Below are 25,321 nucleotides of genomic sequence, written 5' to 3' on the forward strand. Positions count from 1 at the left end.
ACCACAGACCACTAAAAAGACAAATAAGTGGGTTTTAGATCAAGCCCGAACTCTCCCCAGAAGCTAAAATGACCAAACGGAGGCTAGTGTACTTCGGTCACATAATGACAAGACAAGAGTCACTGGAAAACACAACAGTGCTAGGAAAAGCTGGGGGCAGCAGGCAAAGAGGAACACCCAACAGGAGATAGATTGACTCAACCAAGGAAGTCACCCATGGCCCTCAGTTTGTGAGACCTGAGCAAAGCTGTTAATGACAAGTTGTTTTGGAATTCATTCATTCTTAGGGTCACCGTTAAGCTGGAAGCAACTTGACGGCACATAACACACACCCCAGGGCTGTTCCTCTGGAACTGCTAGCAATGGAACATCCCTCTACAAGGCAAATTTAAACGGGACGCGTGCTGCTGTCTCACAACTAAAGCTTCAAACACAGGAAAGCCCCCATGTCTCCCAGCAGTGACAAAAATGCTGGCTGGCTTTTCTGCCTCTGTGGGCAGCCTGGCAGGCACCCACCTTGATGTTTTCTTGCTGGAGGAGGATGTTGTGCTTCTTCAGCTCCAAGTTCTTCTCCCTTTCGTACCTCAGCTCCTTCTCCGCTGAACTGCACACGTTCTGAACCCTCTGGAAATCTTGCCGGAGCTGCTGGAATTCCTCTTGTTGTTGCTGCCACAGGAGTCTCTCGCCAGGCAGGCACTGCATCGAGGAAACAGAAGCCTGGTTGAAGGCCACAAAAGCACACACATTTCAGGCAGTTGGCTCCCTCCGTCTTTGAGTGTCTAGCTGGAGAAAGGAACCGGAGGCAGCTCGTGCGGGGGACACTGTGTCAGCAGCCCAGGATCCTCTGGGTCTTAGGAATCAGGTGATGCCGGAGTGCAAGTCCTGTACTAAAAAAGATAAAGGTAGTCCCCTGTGCAAGCACCAGTCGTTTCCGACTCTGGGCTGACGTCATGACATTTTCACAGACTTTTTACAGGGTGGTTTGCCATTGCCTTTCCCAGTCATCTACACTTCCCCCCCCCCCCACAGCAAGCTGGGGACTCATTTTACCGACCTCGGAAAGATGGAAGGCTGAGTCGACCTGGAGGCAGCTACCTGAACCAGCTTCCGCCGGGATCGAACTCAGGTCGTGAGCAGAGGGCTCAGACTGTAGTACTGCAGGTTTACCACTCTACCTCCTATAAAACTCCTAGAGCTGCTGCACTCCTTTTGTCTGCTCTCCAAACAACCTCTCCACATCTATGAGCAACCTGAGTAATCTGCTGCTTGTCTGCCTGCCTGCCAGCCGGCCCTGAGGACCCCCCCCCCCCAGCTCTTGCAGGTTCAAAAGTCACTCAAAGGCAATGAATTTTTAACTGCAGCATGATCTCTGTGGGATCATATTAAAAGTCTAGCAAATTGTCTCTGACAGTCAGAAGCCCCTGGAAAGCCTTGTGGCTTTCGGCAACTTATCTTCATGCAGCCTCAAATGGCTGCCTGTAGTATGGGTATAATAGTACCAACCAATGCTCCCTTTAAGCTGCGGAGTCTTGTGAGCAAAAAATCTACTTTGTGAGCTACCTGCATTAAAAATGTGAGCTACTGCACAAATTAGCTTGCTCCGGGGTCATCCTTCCTGAGCTAAGACAAAAATGCGTGAATCAGAGGCTAAACAACCGTGAGCTAGCTCACACAAACTCAGCTTAGAGGGAACACTGGCACCAACTTGCCCTGAAGGGCTGTTTGTATTACAGCAAGATAATGTATGTTATCTTTGGATCCTTCTAAGGCGTTTTATGAGAATTATCGCTTGTCCCTTGTTATCCTCGCCCTTATTATCTCCCTCACACTCTCAACTGGAATAGTAACTCTATGGGGCAGGGACATCTCCTGTTTCCAAAGGGATATCTTCTTCTCGTTCTTCTTTTTTACCTGATTTTTATCACTGTCTGTATTCCATGTGTGATTCTGTGGCTTGAGAGGCCAGTTCTCTGCAGCAGCAGCTTCATCTTTCCCCCTTAGAGCGTTGTTAAGCTGATGCCGGAGAGCAAGGGCATCTTTCCTCAGCTGGGCATTTTCTTCCCACAAGAGCTGTTTTTCTTCATCACTCCCTTTTACCTGCTTCTCAAGTTCCTCTATTTTCTTATTGCTGTCTGATAATTTGACGCTTGAGGTTAAAAGAGGAAAGCAAAAAGAGAGCGAGACAGACAGATGGCAACGGAACCATTTAAAGAGGACACACATTTCATCATTCCCATGGCCTGGGAAAATTACAAATGTGACAATTCCTATGCCCACATAGGAATCCAGTGGCTTCTCCGCATGGCTTCTCAGCCCTGACCAGACCAAATAAAGAGAGAAGGAAATGGACTCCTCTCTGCTGCTTAGGCAAGCGCTGCCCACAGGAAGTGGTGCTCTAGCCAGCCACAACAGGCCTAGGTGCTATTAGTGATAAGGTCAGTCTGGTGGTGCCCCCAAACAGGACACATTTTACTAAACTTCTGCCTGCATCAGAGATCCCCAACGTGATGCCAGTGGGCACCCACAGGGCCTGCTGACACCTTTCCTGGTACTCATCAAGTATTTTTAGAAACTGGGCAGTGATGAGAGTTCCACTCAGATTCAACTGGTGTGGCCTTGGTCAGAAGTTGTGACCTCTGAGACGCTGGCCTGCTCCAGATGTAATACCAAAACACAGCTTGCTGCTTTGTGAATGAGACAGAGGGATCTTTAGGCTTCCTCCCCTTGTGCACAGCCAGCTGACTACAGAGTTCTGCTTTGGTGGCAAACCACAGTTTGTTGATAACATTGGAATGGACAAGCCATGCTCTGCATAATGCCTATCAATCAGGGACTCCAAAACAGGAATACACAGCGGTTTGCGCTCCTTGTATGCAGGCCTGGAAATATCTGGTTATCTAGCTATGCATCCAGAGAGGCAGGCAAGCCCCAAATTTTCCCCAGGCTCATTTGTTGAGCAACAGACTGAGTTTGTTGTTATGCAGGCCTGACATAAGCCATGTTTTGACTTGGAAAGCTTTTTCTATTTCTTTTTCCCACCTGGGCGATTATGTGCAACATAAAACTAAGGATGTGAGTGGTTTACCATAGCTGCTCCTTTTCTTCTCCCAAGCTGTCGATTTGATCTTCCAAAGCCCCTTCTTTAGGAAGCAGCTCTGAGGATGTTCTTCCGTTCGTCAGAAGTGTTTCACTAGTGTCTTTTTGTTCCGCGATAAGTCCTTTTAACTCCTGGCATTCTTGATATAGCTCTGATACCTGAAAGGAGACATTTGGTAATACAGAGGTAAATTATGGGTTGGGAATCAAAAGATCCCAGGGGGCACTTAGACCTGTAATAGCTCTTGGCAACCCTGTTGCTTCAGATGAATCTACAAAGCTACAATTTTGTAAAAGAAAAATAACTGTACATCTTTAAGCAAGGAGTTAATTTAATTGTTTGTGAATTTAAAGGGTGATGTGCGACTGTTTATAGGAACTCTACTTATCTTGCCATCTTGTGGTCAAAATACCTCTGAGGAGAAGCTCACACTTTCCATGTGGGAAGACCCAGGTTCATTCCCGGCCTCTCCGCATCTTAGACAGCCAGCCTAAGAAAGGTCTTGGTTACGACATCTTGGACTGCTGCTGCCAGTCCAAGCAGAGAATACTGGGCGAGGCATGCCAGGGGTATGGGACAATATAAGGCAGTTTCACAAGCTGTTTACAACACAGTGTTCCCGATTATGGAACCAACTGCAATTCCTACCTTACGTTCCAGCAGAGAATTCTCTTGCCGCAGTTTCTCATGGGTTTCTGCTGCCTCCTGAAGCATCTGGTGTTCACTATGGAGTTGGAGAAGTCCCAACCTTGAGTGGTCCAGCTCCTGATTAAAACAGCCAAGGACTTTTTAATAAACATTTTTAATTAAAATAAATAAGAAAAAAACCTTTTAACAATATGTAATAGTTAGGCTATATGCGAAGTACAATCATATACGAAATCGCGTGACCATCGTAATAAAGCAAGAAACAAAATTATAGTATCTTATTTGCAACAGATAAACAAGAATACTTAATAAAGACAGAATCTATTGATAATATCTGGAATCTCACCATGAGAGATGAAATGTTCCAAAATGGGGAACCATACTAGTTCAAATGATATATCCTGTGTAGCGTTTATTGTAGATTTTATATTAGCTGTAATTTTACTCATTACATAACGATTCCATAGTTTTTTATACCGTAAATTAAGCTTTGGTTGTTGCTCACTTTTCCAGAGGACGGCTATTGTAGCCTTTGCAGCATACAATAGCATTGTTATTGTTTTACGCATAATTTTTGATGCTATGGTTTTTGGTCTTAGGTTTAGTAATAGAATTTCTGGTAAAACAGCCAAGGACTGAATGAAAACACTGACCTTGCAGAAACTCAAATTTGAAGGGTTCCCCCCACCACCACCTGAAGAAAAGTATAATACCCAGGCCCCTAAACTCAGCCTTTCTTTGCAGGAAAGGTGCTCTAACAAGTCAATCGTGTGTTACACTTTTTTACACCCTTTCCAGCACTATGAAACACCATCTGAGCATCTAGAACTGGACAGCAATACAGACAAAGTTAGAATACTTTATAAACTGTTGCTGTACTCTTGAACTGATAAAAAGAAGTACTTCTTCACCCAAAGGGTGATTAACATGTGGAATTTACTGCCACAGGGGATGGTGGCGGCTACAAGCATAGACAGCTTCAAGAGGGGAATGGATAAGCATATGGAGCAGAGGTCCATTAGTCACAGCTTATTGTTGGAACTCTCTCTCTGGGGCAGTGATGCTCTGTATTCTTGTGCTTAGGTGGGGGGTGCACAGTGGCAGGGCTTCTAGCCCCACTGGTGGACCTCTTGATGGCACTTGGGTTTTTTGGCCACTGTGTGACACAGAGTTTTGGACTGGATGGGCCATTGGCCTGATTCAATATGGCTTCTCCTATGTTCTTATCTTCTTATCTACAAAAGCACCAATAATACTGGCTGTTTCATTTTTAATCCTTTTCCTAATAATCTCTAGCACAAAATTTATCTTTTTCACTACCAACAACACACAAAGATTTTATTGAACAACCTTGCAAGTAAGTCTTGCACCCTGTAATCATGTGGTCTACAACAATGCTGTTTTTAGCAATAAACGCTCAATTTTTTGGGATTCTAGAGCTACCAAATTAAGTGTCTGTTGCCCACTAAACTTAGCAGTCAAATTATAGCCATGCAGATTTCTCCATCTCAGACTTGCACACAGCTACTGGCCTGCATGCTGGAGGCAAGTAAGAATCACCTCCATCCAACCAGGTCAGAAAGTTGTCATAAAATCAGAAAGAGTTGGTTCTTTTTTCTCTTTCAGGCAGCTGATGTGCCCCAAACAGCATATGTATATATGGGAAAGAAGGCAAGTAAGTGTGCAGACCTGTAAAATCAACTGACTTACAAGTGCTTGACAAAAGCGCTGGTCCTTTCTTTCCCTTTTTATTCTTCTATGCCCACTTTGTCTTTAGTGATGTTACTCCTCTTTTCTGCTCTCTGTGTTGCCTCCCTCTCTCCTTCAGTCATCTATTAACAGCTATATAGAGTTTGGTTCTAGTGGGCTATGGCATGCCTAACTATGAAAAAGCCCTCTTCTGACATTCAAATGTCTCTTCTCTTTTGTTCCTACTTGTCTCTCTACTATTCTCCACTACTCTATTCTCTCTACTTGTCTCTCTACTACTCTACTATTCTACTGTTCCGCAAGGCCTGTAAGACTGTCCTCTTCCGGTTGGCATACAACTGACTGATATTTAAGAACTGCGGAGGAAGGCCGTCAGAATAGCACCAAACTGTTAAGACTGGTTTTTCTGGTTTTATAGTTTTAATTATTGTAAATTATTGAATGTGTTTTAATATTTACTAATTTTATTGTTCTGGTATTTTATGTTGTGAGCTGCCCTGAGCCCGCCTCGGTGGGGAGGGCGGGATATAAATTGAATAAATAAATAAATAAATATTCTCTCCCTTCGTGACCTCTTCTAATGTCCTTGGCCTTCCAGAATCCCAAATTTTGCACCTTCCATTTCTTAGCTCTTCCTTCTGCCATGTCATTCCCTATTATTGGAACTCCAGGCCTCTGGCCTGGCTCCTTCTGTTGATGTCTTTAAATATCTGATAAAGAATGCTCCCTTTGCCATTTAACAATTTCATTTCCCTTTCACTCTCCTTCCATTGTATATATTATTAGATAGTAAGTCTCAGAGCAAAGTTTAGGTTTAGATACAGCACCCAGTTCCTAAAGCAGTCCCAGAAACAATTCAAGATGCTAATTTGGGGACATCACACCTTCTTCTCCTCTTTCAATATTTGTTGCGTCATTTCAAGGTCAAGGGCCAGCTGTTTTCTCCACTCCATCTCCTCGGACAGTTTACTTTCCAGCACTTCAATCTTCTCCTGTTGAATTCTCAGCATCTGGAGCCAGTCAAAAGTAGAACACAGTGGTTTGCTGACAGCCAAAAGCAGAAACATGTATTTGAGGCCTCGGAACCTTTTGCAAATTAGCGGCTGTTGAAGATACCACAGCCTTGCCCAATCCCATTCTAGAACTCTCAAACTTTTACATAGTTACCTCTTGGTGATCCTGCATTCCTCCAGCTGTATCTCCCTCTGTCTCAGCCTTTATGATCTTCTGTGCTTCACGTAACTCTGCCTCTAAATGTAAGATCTATAATGACAACAACAAAATGGTTCCTAAGAGGAGTTTCCTGGTTAAATGGAGACATTTTAAAACCATAGATGGCTATTTTAGTTTCTTGTCCTGAATTTTATTTTTAGTTTGTTTTATTGAACAACGTCTCTCCCCCACCATTAACTTTGTGAGGCACCGAACACTTGAGAACAAGAGACGAATGTTTTCAATAAAGGCGCTGGACTGCAAGCATAGTCCTTGAAGAGGGTTTGCGGCTAAGTGGCAGAGCATCTGCTTGGCTTGCAGAAGGTCCCAGGTTCAATCCCTGACATTTCCAGTTAAAAGGACCAGGCAGGAGATATGGGGAAAGAACTGTTTCCAGCCTGAGTAGACAGTACTGACCTCAATGGACCAAGGGTCTGATTCACTAGTTTCAAAGGCTAAGAGGTGGAGGGAGAGATGTTCCTCCAGCTGATTCTCCTCTGCAAATACACACCTCCCACCTAGAATTAGCATCTGTTTATCTCTACCATTCTCCATCAACCAGCCTGCGGGGGGGGGGGAACAGCTGGACAAAAGGGTTATAGGAAAGCAAGTAGCAAGCCTGGGAAGGATTAAGCTCCTCCCCACCCCCCAATTTATTTATTTAGGACATTTTTAATCCACTTTTCTCCATACATGAAAGGGGATTACAAGGTACTGACACACAAACAAAGTCAGATTCCATAGATATACAAAATAAGACCAGTTCACACTTTGTGCCTGCTGTTAACAAACTAGTTCTTAAGGCAGAGCAGGTCTCTTGCCCCCCACTCCCCCACCATCAAGCAGGAACTCACATCCTCCAATCCTAAATGGCAGCTTCCTTTATAGTTGCAGGGGGTGGAGATACTGCAGCCTCACCCAATCCCATTCTAGTGGGAAACAGCTCTGCCTTTGAGGAAACAGTCTCTCCCCCAAGCAGGGAGGGACCCATACATTAGCGTTACCCTCCAAACTCTGGTTAGGAAGCACATATTTGTGGAGGTGATGGGCCACCTTAGATGAGGGGCATCTCAGATCAGCAGAGCCCCAGATCTCAGAGGCACCTCCCCTCTCAGATCTGTGATCTTCCACAGATTAGCATGAGTCTTCTGAGCAACTGAAACAAGTGTTTCACAAAGGGTACATGCAACCAGTGTTCCCTCTAAACTGAGTTAGTGTGAGCTAGTTCACAGGTTTTTAACCTCCAGTTCATACATTTTTATCTTAGTTTGGGAAAAATGGCCCCAGAGCAAACTAATTTATATTTCAGGTCACAACTTTAATGCCAGCAGCTCATGAAGTAGAATTTTTGCTCACGAGACTTCGCATCTTAGAGGGAGTATTGCATACAACCCATGTGGGAAATTGAAAAGACCAAAATAAATGTAGTTTGTGGTTTTGTGAATTGGCCTGACCATCCAGGGACGGGGGGGGCGACGACAGAAAGTGTGTCCATCTGACCAAGTGGAAAAGACAAGTTTGCAGATGACACTAAATTGTTCAGGGTGGTGAGAACCAGAGAGGATTGTGAGGCACTCCAAAGGGATCTGTTAAGGCTGGGTGAGTGGGCGTCAACGTGGCAGATGAGGTTCAATGTGGCCAAGTGCAAAGTAATGCACATTGGGGCCAAGAATCCCAGCTACAAATACAAGTTGATGGGGTGTGAACTGGCAGAGACTGACCAAGAGAGAGATCTTGGGGTCGTGGTAGATGTCAAAGACAGTGTGTGTTTGCAATAAAAAAGGCCAACGCCATGCTGGGAATTATTAGGAAGGGAATTGATAACAAATCAGCCAGTATCATAATGCCCCTGTATAAATCGATGGTGCGGTCTCATTTGGAGTACTGTGTGCAGTTCTGGTTGCCGCACCTCAAAAAGGATATTATAGCATTGGAGAAAGTCCAGAAAAGGGCAACTAGAATGATTAAAGGGCTGGAACACTTTCCCTATGAAGAAAGGTTGAAACGCTTGGGGCTCTTTAGCTTGGAGAAACGTCGACTGCGGGGTGACATGATAGAGGTTTACAAGATAATGCATGGGATGGAGAAAGTAGAGAAAGAAGTACTTTTTTCCCTTTCTCACAATACAAGAACTCGTGGGCATTCGATGAAATTGCTGAGCAGTCAGGTTAAAACGGATAAAAGGAAGTACTTCTTCACCCAAAGAATGATTAACATGTGGAATTCACTGCCACAGGAGGTGGTGGCGGCTACAAGCATAGCCAGCTTCAAGAGGGGATTGGATAAAAATATGGAGCAGAGGTACATCAGTGGATATTAGCCACAGTGTGTGTATATATGTATAATTTTTTTTGGCCACTGTGTGACGCAGAGTGTTGGACTGGATGGGCCATTGGCCTGATCCAACATGGCTTCTCTTATGTTCTTATGACAAGAACGTTGGGAGGATTTGGCGATCCAATTTACCTCGTCCTGCAGCCCGCCAACCTCACGCTCAAAGTGTTGCCGATCTTCTCTGCTTTTGTTCTGCATCCCCCCCAGAAGGGATTCCAGCACCTCGTTCCGCTCAACCAAGTCCTCGTGCTCACGCTCCAGCTTGCTCAGTTTGTGCTGCAGCTGGGAGTTGCGACGCTCAATCTCTTCGATGGTTCTGCGGCACCTACACCCAATCAGAGCTCTACAAATCAGCCACGGACACGGGGGGGGGGGGGGGGGACTAGTGGCTAAAGTGTGGCATAGAATGCTGGACTTAAGACTAGAGGGTGGAGATGGACGGGACATTTAACTTGCAGGGAAGTTTTCTACTGCCCTAGAAAACTGCTGGTGATTAGGAGTTAGACAGCACAACCGAAGTTATAGTGACCGAATAACTTAGAACGTATTGAAACAAAATCATACAAATATGTTCAATAGAAGACTAAATAGCAACAACAATTCCCAAAAGGTTTCACAGTTCCATCAAAGGAGTCCCAACGAACAGGAGATCGACTGGATCGTTCCTGCTTCGAATCCTCTTCTAGCATAGGGGGCTCCAACCACACATCTCAACCAAAGGCAAAAGCTCAGAAAAAATATCAGTGTTTCTGAAGCATCAATAAATTGCAAAAAGCTGCAAAACCCACAAGATTCTTTATAGTTGTCTGATGGTTTCATCAGACAAGGCCCAACAACTCTGCCTTGCTTGGCCCAGAAACCTGATCAGCAATGGCGGTTAGTGCCAGCTCAACAATCTCCTCCTGTTTTGCTCCAGTTTGGGGCATGATACAGTGGATAAGCAAATGTCCACTGTCAGCCCCCTCCCCCTGAGCTTACTGGCCCTGTAGTGCTGGTTTGTAGCACAGCAGGGGCCGCTCAGTTTGGCCTAATCCAGGGACATTTGCGCTTCCTGCTCTCCTCCTGCGCTGCTTCCAGTTGGGGGGATGAGGCACTGGATGAGCCCACTGCCAGCCTCTGCTGAGCTGAATTGCCCTGCAGTGCTGGCCTGTAGCATGGCAAGGGCCGCTCAGCTTCACTTAATACAGGGCTAGTCTGCTCCTGCTAGTAGGGCCTGGTTTAAAACCTTATGAGAAACGAAGCCCGCTGGATTGTCTTTGGCATCGCTAACTTAGCCCCTTCTCAGGGCTGGGAAAATGAGATGAGAATACAGGACCATCTGTGCTGCCTTGAGCCCCTAGGAGGGAAAGGTGGGATAAAAGTATGATACATTCAGTTTCAACTTGTTTGCCCTCATCTGCTTGTCCGCAGCAGCCGGATCCAGACAGCTGCTCCCACTGGCACAATCCATGAAATCCTGAGCAGAGTGTGATCAGCATATTGATGGCAGCCGACTCCTAAATTACCATAATCTAATGCAGTGGCTTCATGAACAACACTGTTGATCGTACCAATCCCTACAGTACCCCATAAGATAGGTTGCAAGGAAATGTGGCATCCCCAGTATTGACTCTCCATATCCTATTGGACCAAAGCAAAGAATGAAACCATCAAATAGCTATTCCTGCAAATTTCCCTACTAATCTAGTGGTGGTAGAGTCCAGGAACAGAAAAATCTCCTCGTCTGTTACCAGACCTGGGACAGAAAGACACAGTGAGCAACTAAGCCAGTCTGGTGTAGTGGTTCAGTGTGTGGACTCTTATCTGGGAGAACCGGGTTTGATTCCCCACTCCTCCACTTGCACCTGCTGGAATGACCTTGGGTCAGCCATAGCTCTGGCAAAGGTTGTCCTTGAAAGGACAGCTGCTGTGAGAGCCCTCTCAGCCCCACCCACCTCACAGGGTGTCTGTTGTGGGGGAGAAGATATAGGAGATTGTAAGCCGCTCTGAGTCTCTGATTCAGAGAGCAGGGCGAGGTATAAATCCGCAGTCGTCTTCTTGTTCTTCTAACCCCACAAAACAATAGGAAGAAGAGCTGGTTTTCATACCCTGCTTTTCACTACCCAAAGGATTCTCAGAGCTGTTTATAATCACCTTCCTTTCCTCTCTCCATAACAGACGCCTGGTGAGGTAGCTGAAGCTGAGAGAGCTCTGAGAGAACTGTGCCTGAACCAAGGTCACCCAGCTGGCTGCATGTGGAGGAGGAGTGGGAAATCAAACCAGGTTCTCCAGATTAGAGTCAGCCACTCTAAACCACTACACCCCACCAGCTCCTACATGAAAGCAAGAATAAGGAATGTAATCAGTTTCAAGGAAGTTTGTGGCACTGAAGGAAGTAGGAATGACTTGCTTATGTTTGGTTCCATAATGGGTTGGATCCAAAGATGCCTTTCTGCTATGGGAGGAGTCTTCCTTAGTTTAAGATCCCTCCTGCCAGAGGGTAACTCCTCATTCAGCAAAAGGATGCCTTTGTACCCAACGCCTAGGTCAAGTTATTCACCTTTTGTGAAGGATCTCCTTCATCTCAGATGTTCCTTCATCATTTGAGGTGGCTTCCTCCAACTTGTTGCCCTCTTCAGCCTTCATCGCTTCCTTTTTGCCCTGAGACTAAAGGGAAAAGTCTTCAGAAGTTGACGCAGGGGAGACAAAGGAGAAGTCCTTGAAAACAAGCTGCTATTGAACCAGGAACTTCAGCTTTGAGAGCCAGGTGGTGCTGCTCCAGGACTGCCGCTATCACCTCCAGTGTTCCCTCTAAGCTGAGTTAGCATGAGCTAGCTCACAGATCTTTAGCCTCCGGCTCGCACATTTTTTGTCTTAGCTCAGGAAGAATGACCCCAGAGAACAATAATTTATGCAGTAGCTCACAACGTTAATGCCAGTAGCTCACCAAGTAGAGTCTTTGCTCACAAGACTCTGCAGCTTAGAGGGAAAGCACAGGGGTAGTCACATCCCCCTCCCATTGAAAAAGGAGTGGACTTTTCTAATTGGACAGCTCTAAATACTTGCAAGGTAGCTATCCCACTATGCCTGAAAAAACGGTCAGGGCAGCACTCTGCTCCTGCATTCACTCAGAGTGCTGGATTGAGTCATCTGTGGACACAAGGATAATGAATCCTCCCTACATTTCCTTTCGCCTCCCAGCAGTCATTTCTGGCCTTGGGAAAGCTTATTTCCAGGGTCGTGGGAGCTGTGCAGACTAATAACCATGCAGTGCAGGAGGTCGCAGCGTGGAGAAGATTTCAGTTGGTTTTTTTCAGTTTATTTTCAGTTTATATCCCGCCCTTCCCACCGAAGCTGCTCAGGGCGGCTCACAACATAAGATCTAACATAGATTTTGGCTTTAAAAATACATCAATTTATAACAATTAAAACAGTAAAATAATAAAACAAATAAAACAGCGATCTGTCAGAATACTACACTACAACCTTCTATGAAGTTTCCAATGCCAGTTAGTTATAGGCCAGCTGGAAGAGGGCTGTCTTACAGGCCCTGCGGAACTGCCCAAGGTCCCTCAGAGCCCTCACCTCTTCTGGCAGCTGGTTCCACCAGCAAGGAGCCGTTACCAAAAAGGCCCTGTCCCTGGTGGATTTCAGACGGCCTCCTTTGGCCCGGGGATAACAAGCAGATTTTGAGAGCCCGATCTCAGTACTCTCTGGGGAGCATGTGGGGAGAGATGGTCCCTGAGGTAGGAAGGTCCTAGGCCATAGAGAAGGGGCAAAGTTCTGCAAATGCTCTTGCCTCATCAGCATTACATTTAAATCAGGTTTACGCTTGGCCAGGGGGGTGGGGGTGGGAATTACCTGCAACAAGGAGCCCTCAGAGTCTTCAGCATCATTCATTTCATTACGTGAATGCCCTGGCTCCTCCTCAGTCTCCCGAGACTCTGGAATCTCCTCTTTGAGCTTTTCAACCTTAAATATTAAAAAGGAGTTTCACTGAGAGCAATGCTGCAAATTAGAAACAAAAAAACCCCCCAAACCAATTATTAATCTTTGATCTATTCCAAACGATGACAGAGCTTTCCAAGAATGTAAAGAATTTGCAAAGGATCTCATCCGCTGTTCTGCTGCCTGCTCATCCAGGGGAAAATTCCTTTTGGAACTATCCCATGGGCTGCTGAAGATTTCCACATCTGGAGCATAATCTCACTAACCCAGTGCTGACACGACAAGAAGATCAAGAGTGCCTGTGTGGGTTCACACCTTCCTTCTCTTTTGTCCCCCCCCCCACTCTTTTGCAGATAAATTATTTTCCTTTTTGGAGCAAACCATGGCTCAGTCCATACGCAATGCTGAACAGTGGTTAATACTAAACAGGGAAAGGAGGGGGAGTGTGAGAGCCCTCTGCCTCCTCTTGACCTCCTAACGCAGGTAGGAGACTATCCATCATTAGATGTCCATTTGCTTCATTTATTCTTAATGCAGCATTACAAATAAGCATGTTCAACCTGGCAGCCTGGGCTCTGCTGACCCCAGAGATAACATCCAGCATGATTTTGACAGCCAACAGAGAACGGCCTCTGAGTCCAAACATCTGGCAGGCTCCACAAGTAAGTATCTTCCAAAAGCACCTCAGAGATCAACAGGAATTTTTTGGGGGGAGGGGGGGGGGTAAGCTTTCAAGATTCAAAGCTTCCTTCATCAGAACTTGACTCTCGAAAGCTCATACCCTGAAAATCCTGTCAATCTCTCTAAGCCGCTACTAGACTCAACTCTAGCTATTCTGCTGCATTCCAACATAGCTATGCTCTGAAACTGTCTCTCCCAAAGTGGTTTTTAAGATCTTAGTGCTCCGACAAAAAATTTGCATCTGGCATGATGAAAGGATTGCTTAAGTGGTCTTTTTTCTCCTCAAAGACTGAGAGGGAGGGAGATGAGCGCCACCGCCCACACCTGCTTTTAGGAGGGACCAGAAAAGACGCTGAACACACTGTGATACTGTGCCACCCTGTACCTCAGGGGGATGTATGTGGATGGACCGATCTTATTTTCCCCCTTTCCCAACAGCCCTGTGAGTTAGATTAGGCAGAGAGAAACCAAGAGGCAAAGGGCCGTTCTGCAAGCCTCATGCCCCCAGCCGGGACAGGAACCTGGCTCTTCTCACTTCAAGTTAAACACGCTAATCATTACATCGCTGTGACACAACTCTATTAAGCAAAACCTCCCACTCAAAACCCCAGTCGAGAACCAGTGTGGTGTGGTGGTTAGAGTGTCAGACTGGGATCTGGGAGACCCAGCGTCAAATCCCCACTCTGATACGGAAGCTTCCTGAGAGACCTTGGGTCGGTCACGCGCTCTCAGTCTAACCTTCCTCGCAGAGCTGTGAGGTTAAATGAAGCCAGGGGAGAATGATGTAAGCTGCTTTGGGTCCCTATAGGGTAGAACAGGGGTACTTACATGAAGTCGATCAAGCATGATTTAGGAGCTGAAAGTGCTGGGAACCATGCCTTGCTCCCACTGATGGGCCAGGTTACAAATCTTGACAAATAACAAGCCTGTGCTTCTGTGTTCTTTAGCAAAGTGGATTTGTTCCTGCTGCTTAAGTGGCTCAGGCTTACCTGACCCAACATGGCTTTCCTCTCAGAATCGAGAAATCGGACTCTGTCGCGTAGAGCCAGGATCTCTTTGTCCAGTCGGAGGTTATGCTCTTTGGCCTTCTGCAGCTCCGAAGCTTCTGTAGGCAAATTAGAAACCGTGACCAAGGCAGACATTCGCTTTTCTAAGGCCTGATTCATGCACGTAGGAGAACCAGAATGCAACACAGCCCTTCACAATGCAGGACGTGAATCATATTCTGGAATGCTCCCCCAAGGGGGGAAAAAATCCTTGTAAGAGCGGAAGACTGCCCTAACCTGGATGGCCAAGGCTGGCCTGATCTTTTCAGATCTCAGAAGCTAAGTAGAGTTGTCCCTGGTTAGAACTTGGATGAGAGATCACCAAGAAGTCCAAGGTCACTACGCCGAGGTAGGCAATGGCAAACCACCTCTGTTTGTCTCTTGCCTTGTAAACTCTATGGAGTTGCCATAAGTTGGCTGCAACTGGATGGCACTTCCCACCACCAAGCAGAAGAACAGCACAGCCGGCAAAGAGAGGAGGGCAAAACCTTTTTCTCTATGCTAATCATTTACTAGTTGCATGGATCAACATTCCAAAAGGGTGGTCTGTTGCAGCAAAGACAGCAGACTGTGGCACCAGACAGACTAATAAGTTTAGCACGGTATGAGCTTATGTGACAGGAAACGTGTTCAGTCTTCCAGGTGCCAACAGACTCTTGTAGGGTTTCTTAGGCAAAGGAATATGGACAGTCAGAATCTACCACCAGCAGTCAGAAGGAGTGCAGGGTGTGAGTTCTGCCACCTCCTTCTGCTGGAGTGAATCAGGCCTGGACAAGGCACAGTTCTCTGCAGGGAAACATACAGCCTGAGACAGGTACTCCTCTTCCCTCCCTAGCCATTTTTATCAGCATACAAGGAGACAGCTTGATTTTCTGTATCCTTCTGGTCACGTCTCCCCATTCAAAAATGAGAGGGAGCAAGTTCTGTCTATCTCAGGCACTGCTGGACTACCTGCCTGAGATGTGGGCAATAAGTTAACCCAGTGCTGCTATGCCATAATGTTACTAGGGGTGGGGAGGTGAAGAGGCCAAATCAGTCTGTTGACCAGGCAAAGACCCAGACTGGACCTGGAAGCATATATAGCCAGCTGAGTTAGGGGGAAACCAATGGATTGGGAGGAAATGATATTGGAACCCAGGAGTATTATACAATTGCTTCCCTTTTCAGTTGCTTATCACAGTGAACCCATAACAGGAAGGTCCTGATTCTGTTCCCAGTCAGTCCCAACTCCACAGGCGTCTATTTATCCATATTCTTGAATGGATCCTCTTGAGTGGAGACAAAACTCTGAACGCTATGTGTCAGTGGCATATAAAAGCAGCCGGCTGATATCCTCATGTCCTGCTTGAGACCTTCCCAGATACAAGTGTGTTAGACTAGAGTAAGATAGACCTTTGGTCTAATCTAGCACAGCTTCTTGTAGTTTGAAAAATGTGCTGAATGTGTGATTTGTCAATGTCCAACTTACCACTTTCTTTCTCTTTACTCATCTCTTCTTTCACTGTCACAGCCACCGGTGGAGCTGATTGCAAATCAAAATAAAGCAAACTTTTTACATAGTTGATTATTACTGTTCCTATTATTAAGTTTGTTTATAGTAAGTGTAAAGCAATATACCAGGTACCATACAGAAAAGCATGACAGCAGTTCCTGTCAAGAAGGCTTACAGTGTGCTTTGGAAAGCTGTTCTTTGTTCTCAGTCTGATGAAGTCTCTCATTTAAGCTTCAATAGGGAAAACACAATAAGGCCTCACAAAAGGTACAGAAAAATGAGCCCAGTTTAACTACAGTGACATATTTTAACTTTCCTATGACCCTTTTTCAAAACCCTCCCAGTTTTCTCGGTTATACCCCTGAGGATGCCAGTCACAGTTGCTGGCAAAATGTCAGGTCTCACAATGCCAAGACCATGGCCATACAGGCCAGGAAATCTACAGCAACCAGGGGTTTGTAGAAAAGCCCAGCAGGAACTTATCTGCATTTTAGGCCACACCCCCTGACATCATTATTATTTCACACAGGGCTTTTTGGTTTTAAAAGCCCAGCAGGAACTCATTTGCATATTAGGCCACACACACACCCTGATGCCAAGCCAGCCAAAACTGCATTCCTGCTCAAAAAAAGCCCTGACAACAACTAATGAACTTCGGCTGTGAAAGCCTTTGACAACACATTGAAAGGCCATCAGGGTCAAGCAGACTCAAAATGAAATGACTGGGAAAATATAAAGCCTGCCCTTGGTACTGTGAGACAAGGGGAATGATCCTAAGTTGTTCTCCTCAGAAGGCCTCTATGCCACTTTGTAGGACATCCTAAAGAAATGGGTCGGCCACTATGTGAGACAGGATGCTAGATGGAGCACTAATCTGATCCAGCAGGGCTTATGTTCTTAAGTAAGTCCTATTTTATCCAATGCAGCTTGTTCCCATAAAAGCGTTCTTAGAGAACTGCAGTTTAAAAGATCTTAATATGGTTAAAACTTTAATTGTATATTATTATAGTTACTTTATTTTTGATCTTGCAATTCATGATAAGATGCTAATCATTCGATTTTTAAAAAAATTATTCCCCTGAAGATATGGAGGAGTCAGAAGAACTATGAATAGAGTATCTGCCAGGCCTCACAGAAATTAATACTGGATATATTACAAAGCCCAGATGCCGTTCAAATACAGTTGCATCATTACACTAGATACAACAAATACACTTTTATGGTAAACTAAAGTCAATATCATATACTTCTCATCATTGTTTTAAGTCTATGGCTGAAGTGTACCATGTTATCATTTAAGCAAGTTATAACCTAGGAAGAATAAACTTCAGCTATTGAATTTAATCCATAAGAACCTATATTGGTCTATGAATCTCTTGCATCTACAAATGGACAAAAAGTATAACACAAAGCACTACTGAATTCCTGAAACAAATCAAATACCTAGTCTGATTTTTAAAAAGAAAACATTTATACTGATGATCCAGCAAATTCACAGAAGGACACTCATCAAAACAGCTAGCCCAAAAACTGGGACCAAGTTTCAGCATTGCAAAAACATTTGAAATTTACACACAAAAAGATGCTGATTCACCAACAGGCTTCTAAAACAACTTTACTCACAAATCCCCCTGCATTTCTCACTGGCTTGGGCTCACAAGGATCATCTAGACAAAGAAATCCAGTGACAGCTTTATCTGAGATCTGGAGGGACAAGTCTTGTCTAGAAGCTGCCACACTTTGCAGTGGATGCATCCCCTGCTGCAAATCTATCTGAAAGGTTGATCAACCCAGCAAGAGAGCTGGAGACACACTATGTCGAGGAGCCACTATCCTGGACCCTACAATAACGAATGCCCCAGGGTGATCTTTCAACATAATTTATATTAGCAAACAGGCACACATACATGCACACATAAAAATACCCCAAAAAAAGCCTGTAGGAAACTTACAAAACAGTTGATCTGATTTCCCATCTCCCCACACTCTGATCAGACTCATTCCCTTCTGGTTACCCTTCTGGCTCTTTACACTAGGGATTCTGAGATACCATATGTGTGAATATAATTTGTACCAACACTTTACTTCCACCATGGTGTACTACAAAGCAGCGACATCTATTGTGATTCTGGGGAGGACTTCCTCTTAAGGGTTAGCTGAAGGAAGACAGTTGGATAAAATCAATTCAAGAAATCGTGCTGCAAAGGCCAAAGACTACAGCCCTGAGATAAGCCGATAAACTATGAATCACACGCAGCTGCCAAAGCAGAACTCACCCAGTGCCCCCTGCTCTTTCTTCTGCATGTCCCGCTCCTTCGTCAGCCTCTGGATCTCTCTGTGAGCCACCTGCAGCCTGCGCACAGCTTCATCCAGGTTTTCCTCTGCACGCTCACGCAGGGCTCTCTCTCTCGCCAGTTCTTCATCGTGAGACTAAAACGCAAACCATGCTCTCATGAAGGAAGGGAATGTGGCTGGGATGACCCCTCTGCACAAGTGTGTTCTGCAACTGACACCAGGTGCATAAATGCAGGCAGCTCATGATGCATCTCTGTGCTCACAAAAGCAGGTGAGATAGCAAGATCTGTGACCGTCCTGCTAATACAGGGATTGTGGGTCCTGCTCAGTAGGTTCATGATCTCTGCATTCAGGTAGTGTCACTTTTTAAAAAACACCAATCCACTATCTATCCTAATGCTCCCTGATTCGGTACCCACCAATGTCTTTCTTGGTATCACAGGAAGCTGCCTTATACTGAATCAGACCCTCACATCCATCGAAGTCAGTATTGTCTACTCAGACTGGCAGTGGCTCTCTATTGTCCCCAGCAGAGGTCTTTCATATCACCTACAACTTGATTTTTTTTTTAAACTGGAGATACAGGGGACTGAACCTGGGACCTTCTGCATGCCAACCAGATGAGCTGCCACCAAGCTACAGTCCCTCCCTGTAATACCCACTTGCTTCTTCCACAAAACAGCTTCCCTCCACAGCAAAGAGCCTATCATGATTTTCCTTCATCTCACTGATGCTGAAGGTACTTCAGAAGACCCCCAAGAAGCATCACCTTTTGCTATTTAAGCAAGGCCCCTTCAGAAATAGCTACTCCCTTCAGAGGAGGACACCTGCTTTGGAACCTCTCAAAACTATCACCCCCAAAACCATTTTGCAGTGATGCCCACTGCCCTTTCATAAAATGCCAGAAGTGCCCACAGCCCAACAAGGTTGAAGACCCTGCTCTAGCCACCGTTACACTGAAGCTGCACCTTTTCAGGCTGCTCTGCACAAGAAATTTAAAAGGGTGGAGTGTTTACTCTGTTCACGGTCTCCCTGGTGCGATGCATGGATTCACACTGCTGCTGAAGCTCATCTTCCAACGTCTGATGGCTGTTATCCGATTCGTCCTTGTACAAAAAAAGAGAGAGAAAGAACAATTACAAATAAAACAACCTTATCTTTCTGTATTGGATGTCGTGCATTTAGAGGGAAGACAGATGTAACACTAAAAAAACCCTTCTGCTACCGCTCTGTAAACAAATATAAGTTTCTCTGCCCTCAAGCAAACTCGGGGGATGTGTGTGTATTCCAAAGCTGCATCAGGAAAACCAAGCTATGGTTGGTACAGGGCAGTCAGGAGATAAGCAGCATACCACCTGCTCCATATCCCTGGAACAGTTAACTGTTTTAAAAATGACTATGAAATTATGACTACTATTTTTGTACAGTAAAGGGTGACTACACGAGGGTATAAGTGTATATTTGCCCCTTTACATTTCTTTTTGACTGAAGCAGGAGAAGAAGATATTGGATTTATATCCCGCCCTCCACTCCAAAGAGTCTCAGAGCGGCTCACAATCTCCTTTACCTTCCTCCCCCACAACAGACACCCTGTGAGGTGGGTGGGGCTGGAGAGGGCTCTCACAGCAGCTGCCCTTTCAAGGACAACCTCTGCCAGAGCTATGGCTGACCCAAGGCCATGCCAGCAGGTGCAAGTGGAGGAGTGGGGAATCAAACCCGGTTCTCTCAGATAAGAGTCCGCGCACTTAACCACTACACCAAACTGGTTCTCAGAAGGGACAATTGGTCACAGCCTGGATGAGGAGCCCATTGCAAACTCCATGAAGGACGTTACTCCTGTGTTCACCCTAAATGTCATCTTAGGACGTGTTCCTGCCAAGTGATCTGAACCACATCATTTCCATCCGTTTCTCAATCCCTCCACAATCTCGGTATTAGTTCTTTACTGGAATGGTTCACATGTTATCATGTTACCAGCATTGTTCCCTCCCCTGCTAGTCCCTGCATAAAATTTTAATATTGTTCATCCCCGGGGAAAGTGATGGGTGTTGTCCTAGGCCACCCTGCTGGCAGGGAATTTATGGAACTGGTTTTTATCTCAATGTTTTTGATACAAGTACCGAGTACAGTGGAGAGAAGACTGAGAAGCTAGTTGAACTATCTGCAGACGAGCATTTTCTTGCTCCTTTAGACATACTAGGTCGCGAAGATACATATGTTATAGTCACCAATTGACTCATTTTTGGCCACAGAAAAATAAATCATCTAAGTCAGGGGTCCCCAACTTGTTTGAGCCCCTGGCCACCTTCGAAATTCTAAGAGGGACAGGGAGCGCCACCCCAAAATTGCTGCTGCAGGTGGGGCCAACCACAACACCTCTCCTCTCACTCTGCAAGAGAATCAAAAAAGGGAAATGAGGGGGGGAAATCCAGGAAAGCCTGAGGTGAGGGAGAAAGGGGATAAGAAGAAGGAATGCCTGATGGGGAAATGGAACCACAAATCCTCCAGTAGCCGCAGGTGCTATTGCAACCATGGAAATCCCTTTCATTTTAATGAGGGCAGCCAGTAACAAGCCCTGCCTTACAATAGTCCCACCCACTTTCTGAAAAGCTTGGTGGGTGCCAAGGGAAGTATTGGTGGGCACTGTGGTGCCACACTGGGAGACTCAGATCTAAGTTCTTCTCTTTAGAAATGGCCACTGTCTCCCACATGGACAAATGCTGGGAGTGGCAATTTTAGCAGCACATTGACATTAACATTTTAAACAAGCCCAAGAAGAGGTCTACATGATGGCCTTGCAGAAAGCAGGATGATAACCAGCAATTCAAATGTTTCTCAAAAGAGAAGAAAAACAAACCCTAGCAGCCAAATCTGTAAGCCATCACGGTGTACCTGAAGCTGCACAGTACAAAGGCTTTCTAAACAGCCAGGGGGTCCCAGCTTTTGCGCCATCCCCTCCAGTTTCTCCAGCAATGCACTTCTTTCGACCAGCAAATAGGCAATCTGCTCGCTGGGACTGCTGCGGGCTATATCCAGCAAGCCTTCCTGCTCCAGCATTTCTTCCACTTCCTTCTGCTGTGATTCTGAAAGAACAAACACAGGTGCTCTTCTGTAAAAGAAGAAGTTGCTGAGGGCGAAAGACCTGGAGCCATGGAGGCACCACTGCATTCTTCCACCCAAAAAGTTGCAGCTTTAGAGCCTGCAATGCGAAGGCAATTTTAGTGCTCCGAGGGTCTCACTAGAACGAATCTCGAATCCTCACTCTGCCATGAAGCTCCATGGAGCCCTTGGGCCAGTCACTGTTTCTTAGCCTAATCTACCTCACAGAGTTGTTGTGAGGATAAATGGGAGGCCATTTTGTCCACTCTGAGCTCCTCTGAAGGCGGGCCAAGATTTAAAAATCTAATTAAAAACAGTTCAAGTTGATTCTCTCAGAGAAGCCTACCATGCATGTTTCTGTTAAGGTCCTTATTCTGTGCCTTCTCTGAAGTTAGGCTGTTCTGTTGTTTGAATAGTTAGATCACACCCAGAGCAGAGGAATGATAGAATTATCCACCTCCAACTGTGGTTAACTAGATGGAGGTAGGATTGCATTAATCAACCATGCAGAGACATAACGGACGTCGTTCTTGGGAGATTAATATTTCAGTTTCACAGGAACCTTTAATTACTTTAAAAAAAAAAAGATTTTATTACAACCCCAGCACAGGAGTTCATTAGAATCTCATGCCACTGGAAAGCTGTACAAACAGTAGCGATTCCCTTTTAAAAAAAATAGGTTCACTGAATTCCCAGATTTTATTTTTCTAAAAAGTACGTCTATAGTCCCCTCCATTGTGGACAAATAAGGGGAAAAACATGCCTCTGCAATAAAACCGGACAGACTTCCTTTTTTAAATGAAAAAATGTGATAGACAGGTCATTATAACTGTATGTCAATTGTCCTGTTTCTGTTCAGAAATTCAAGTGCCTGTGTGCCAAAGAAGTAAAGTAAATTTATTTTTATATCCTGCCCTCCCCCGCCAAAGGCGGGCTCAGGGCGGCTCACAGAGATGGAATACCATGATTTAAATAAAATACAATCTAGACAAAACAAATTTAAATACAATTCAATTACATAAGTTAGTTAAAATAGATAAAACAGCTATTATGGATTTAAATTAGGTTAAGGTGCTATAGTTCACAATCATACATAAGATGGCTAGGTGGCTACAGGTCAGTTTAGCCGGGTTCTGTCTTAAAAGCAAGAATATGAGTGAATAAAAAAAAAAAACTCCCAAATTATTAAACATTTAAAAATCAATCAGACAATCAATAAAATTTAAAAAAAATAATCCCTAGGTTTAGACGATACTTTAACAGCAGAAATAATAAATTTAACTACAGAGAGTGTAATTCCCTTATCACAACCAGTCAAGAGAAATCAAAGGTAGAAATCATGCAGGATACAGGAAACTTGGCAAAAAGAGGCATTATAAAGCAAACCCTTTAAATGGAAAATAAAGAAGAAATGAGTTAATGATCCAGTGTCTGCTCTTCTGCATTAACAGGATCTCTGGGCGAGAGGGACTCCTGCACTACAGCCCACTGTTTTTGCCAAAGGAAGAGCATTTACCCAGGCTAAAAAGAAAAGCTGACGATATACTGGGATTGTAAGAAAGTTTAAATATTGCTGCTGCACAGAAAATAAAGGTGTTCAAAAGCCTCAATAAAGTACAGAACACCTTCCTAGTTAATCCTATCCTGATCACACTTCCTTAACCATTCAGAAGTTTTCTGCCTAACGCTAGGAAAATCCAAAAAAAAGGATGGTAATGCTACTCCACTCCTTTTAAACCAGATGGACCAAGGTGCTCCAAGATGTCAACTGCCAATTTTTTTTTAAAGTCCTCAGGTGGTGGGTGGGAAATGGCTGCTGCAGGGAAAGGGGAAGGGAAAGCGGCAGCAATGTGTATGGGATGTGTCTGGACTTTCCTGTCCACAAGGATGCCAGCCCAGTTTTGCTGTGATCTTTCTGAAAAAAATAACAGCAAAGCTGATTTGGGAAACACGGCAGACAAGATTGGGAAAACCCTGGAGATGCACGGAAGCACCATGATGCTGTAGGGAAACAGCAAAAAATGTTTCCCAATCGTACCTGAGCCAGAGCAAACAATCCCTCTGTAAGTGACCTTCATCTCTGATTGTGGACATGCCTCTAAATAAATGGTCAAACCCTTCCTGGAGGCCAGGCCAGCCTTGGTTTCTGGGCAGAGTTGTTTTGCACGTGTGTGGTATGAAAGAAATCCAGTATGGACATGGAACGTGAATGAAACAGGTCATTTTTAAAATAAGCTTCTTTCCTAATTTCTCAGATCAGCTGACCGATCTCTTGAACTGCAAACAGAAACATTCATTCTGGGTGCCACATGTGGCTTCAGAATTCTTTTTAAAAATTCGTATTATTTCCAAGCAAAACAACCGGCCCAGCATGACCTGCCACCACCCAGACCTGTCCCCTATTACAGAACGTAATCTTTGGATCAATGCAAAATTCGTCCTTCCAGTGACCAGCTCTCACAAAACCTTCTTAGTCCGACCAGATGGTGGGAAAGCAACTAAATTAGCAAGCTGGAGAGAACAAAGACAGCTTTTCCTAATGAGCTACATTTCTAAAAAATGCAAGAGCAGAGGCAGCCTGGCTGCTGGAACAGGGCATAGCTGCCCCTGTCCCCAAGCCCCAGTTCCATGTGCTCACGGCTGGAAAAAATCCAGGTCAGCGATAATCAATGTCACATTTTTGCTCGGCTGCCGCTTCCATCTGCTTGGCAAATGGAAAAAACCCGTAAGGCTTTCGTGTGCCCCTGTGCTTTGGATTTAAACTGCCGCTTACAGAAGGAAAGCACGGAACGGATGACGACAAGCGGCAGTGAGGGAAAAGAGGAGTCACCGGTTGAGTGAGCGGAACCAGCCATGCCAAACCGACAGCAGTGATTCTCTCTTCTGCCAACCCACAGTGTGACCTTAGGAACTTTTTGCCACTAATTTAAGCAGCGATAGGAGGAGTGTGTGGGCATGCACGCACACACGTCCATGCAGTCATAACAGGGCAGTCCGGACTCAATGTGATTCCTGCAGAATAAATTTCAGCACAACAAAACAGCATTTCTTGAAAAGCCTTGTTGTTACTTGTTTAAATGAGCTGGTTTCTTAACAAGGACACAGGCACTGTGTAAAACAGGGTTCCCCAACACGGCACCCATGGGCACCATGGTACCCACCAGGACTTCCTCTGGAGCCCAGTAAACTTTCCAGAAAATGGGCAGGGCCATTGTCAGGCAAAGCTTGTTGTTGGCTGCCCTCATTCAAATCAATGGGGTTTCCACAGCTGCAATAGCAGCCACAGCCACTGAAGGATCAGGGGAACTGGCAAACACCTGGGCTTTCTATAGTCAGATGTGTAATTTGGACAGAAACAGCCACAGCAGCATATCTGGATAGCAAGCTTAATTTTCTGCCACTGAACTCTTCAACAGGGTATTATCACACTGTGACCTGGATAGCCCAGCCAAGCCCAATTTCAGAAGCTAAGCAGGGTCAACTCTGGTTAGTACTTGGATGGGAGACCTCCTTGGACAATAGTGGCAGGCTTTCTTCAGCCACCTTTCTGAATATCCTCCAGGCCTCCAGTAGGGATAAGTCACCAGAGGTCGGCATGACTTCCAGGTGCAGACACACACACAAATACAAAAATCCCCCCCCCACTGTATTATCACCATACACATTACAGCATATTAATTGTGAACAAAATTGATAACAAAGCATTTCTGGAAAATCTATGGGGGGGAGAGTTTTTTCCACACAGGTCTTCACATCTCTAGCTACTGCAATGATTTGTTC

General features: G+C 45.2%; 1 protein-coding gene across 1 annotated transcript in view; it reads right to left on the reverse strand.

The window, feature by feature from the left end:
* The window catches only part of CCDC30 (coiled-coil domain containing 30), a 50,906-nt gene that overhangs the window by 18,018 nt on the left and 7,567 nt on the right, over window positions 1-25,321 (reverse strand). The window contains exons 3-16 of the mRNA XM_060259622.1: window positions 21,335-21,525; window positions 19,459-19,548; window positions 18,424-18,577; window positions 16,124-16,177; window positions 14,599-14,714; window positions 12,842-12,952; window positions 11,541-11,641; window positions 9,134-9,326; window positions 6,623-6,718; window positions 6,340-6,465; window positions 3,746-3,862; window positions 3,086-3,255; window positions 1,912-2,146; window positions 517-696 (exon numbers count right to left, since the gene is read on the reverse strand). Coding sequence (XP_060115605.1) covers window positions 517-696; window positions 1,912-2,146; window positions 3,086-3,255; window positions 3,746-3,862; window positions 6,340-6,465; window positions 6,623-6,718; window positions 9,134-9,326; window positions 11,541-11,641; window positions 12,842-12,952; window positions 14,599-14,714; window positions 16,124-16,177; window positions 18,424-18,577; window positions 19,459-19,548; window positions 21,335-21,525 — 1,934 coding nt within the window. The remainder of the gene's footprint in view (window positions 1-516; window positions 697-1,911; window positions 2,147-3,085; window positions 3,256-3,745; window positions 3,863-6,339; window positions 6,466-6,622; window positions 6,719-9,133; window positions 9,327-11,540; window positions 11,642-12,841; window positions 12,953-14,598; window positions 14,715-16,123; window positions 16,178-18,423; window positions 18,578-19,458; window positions 19,549-21,334; window positions 21,526-25,321) is intronic.

Source organism: Heteronotia binoei, chromosome 18, assembly GCF_032191835.1.
Source record: "Heteronotia binoei isolate CCM8104 ecotype False Entrance Well chromosome 18, APGP_CSIRO_Hbin_v1, whole genome shotgun sequence".
In the NCBI taxonomy this organism is placed as follows: Eukaryota; Metazoa; Chordata; class Lepidosauria; order Squamata; family Gekkonidae; genus Heteronotia; species Heteronotia binoei.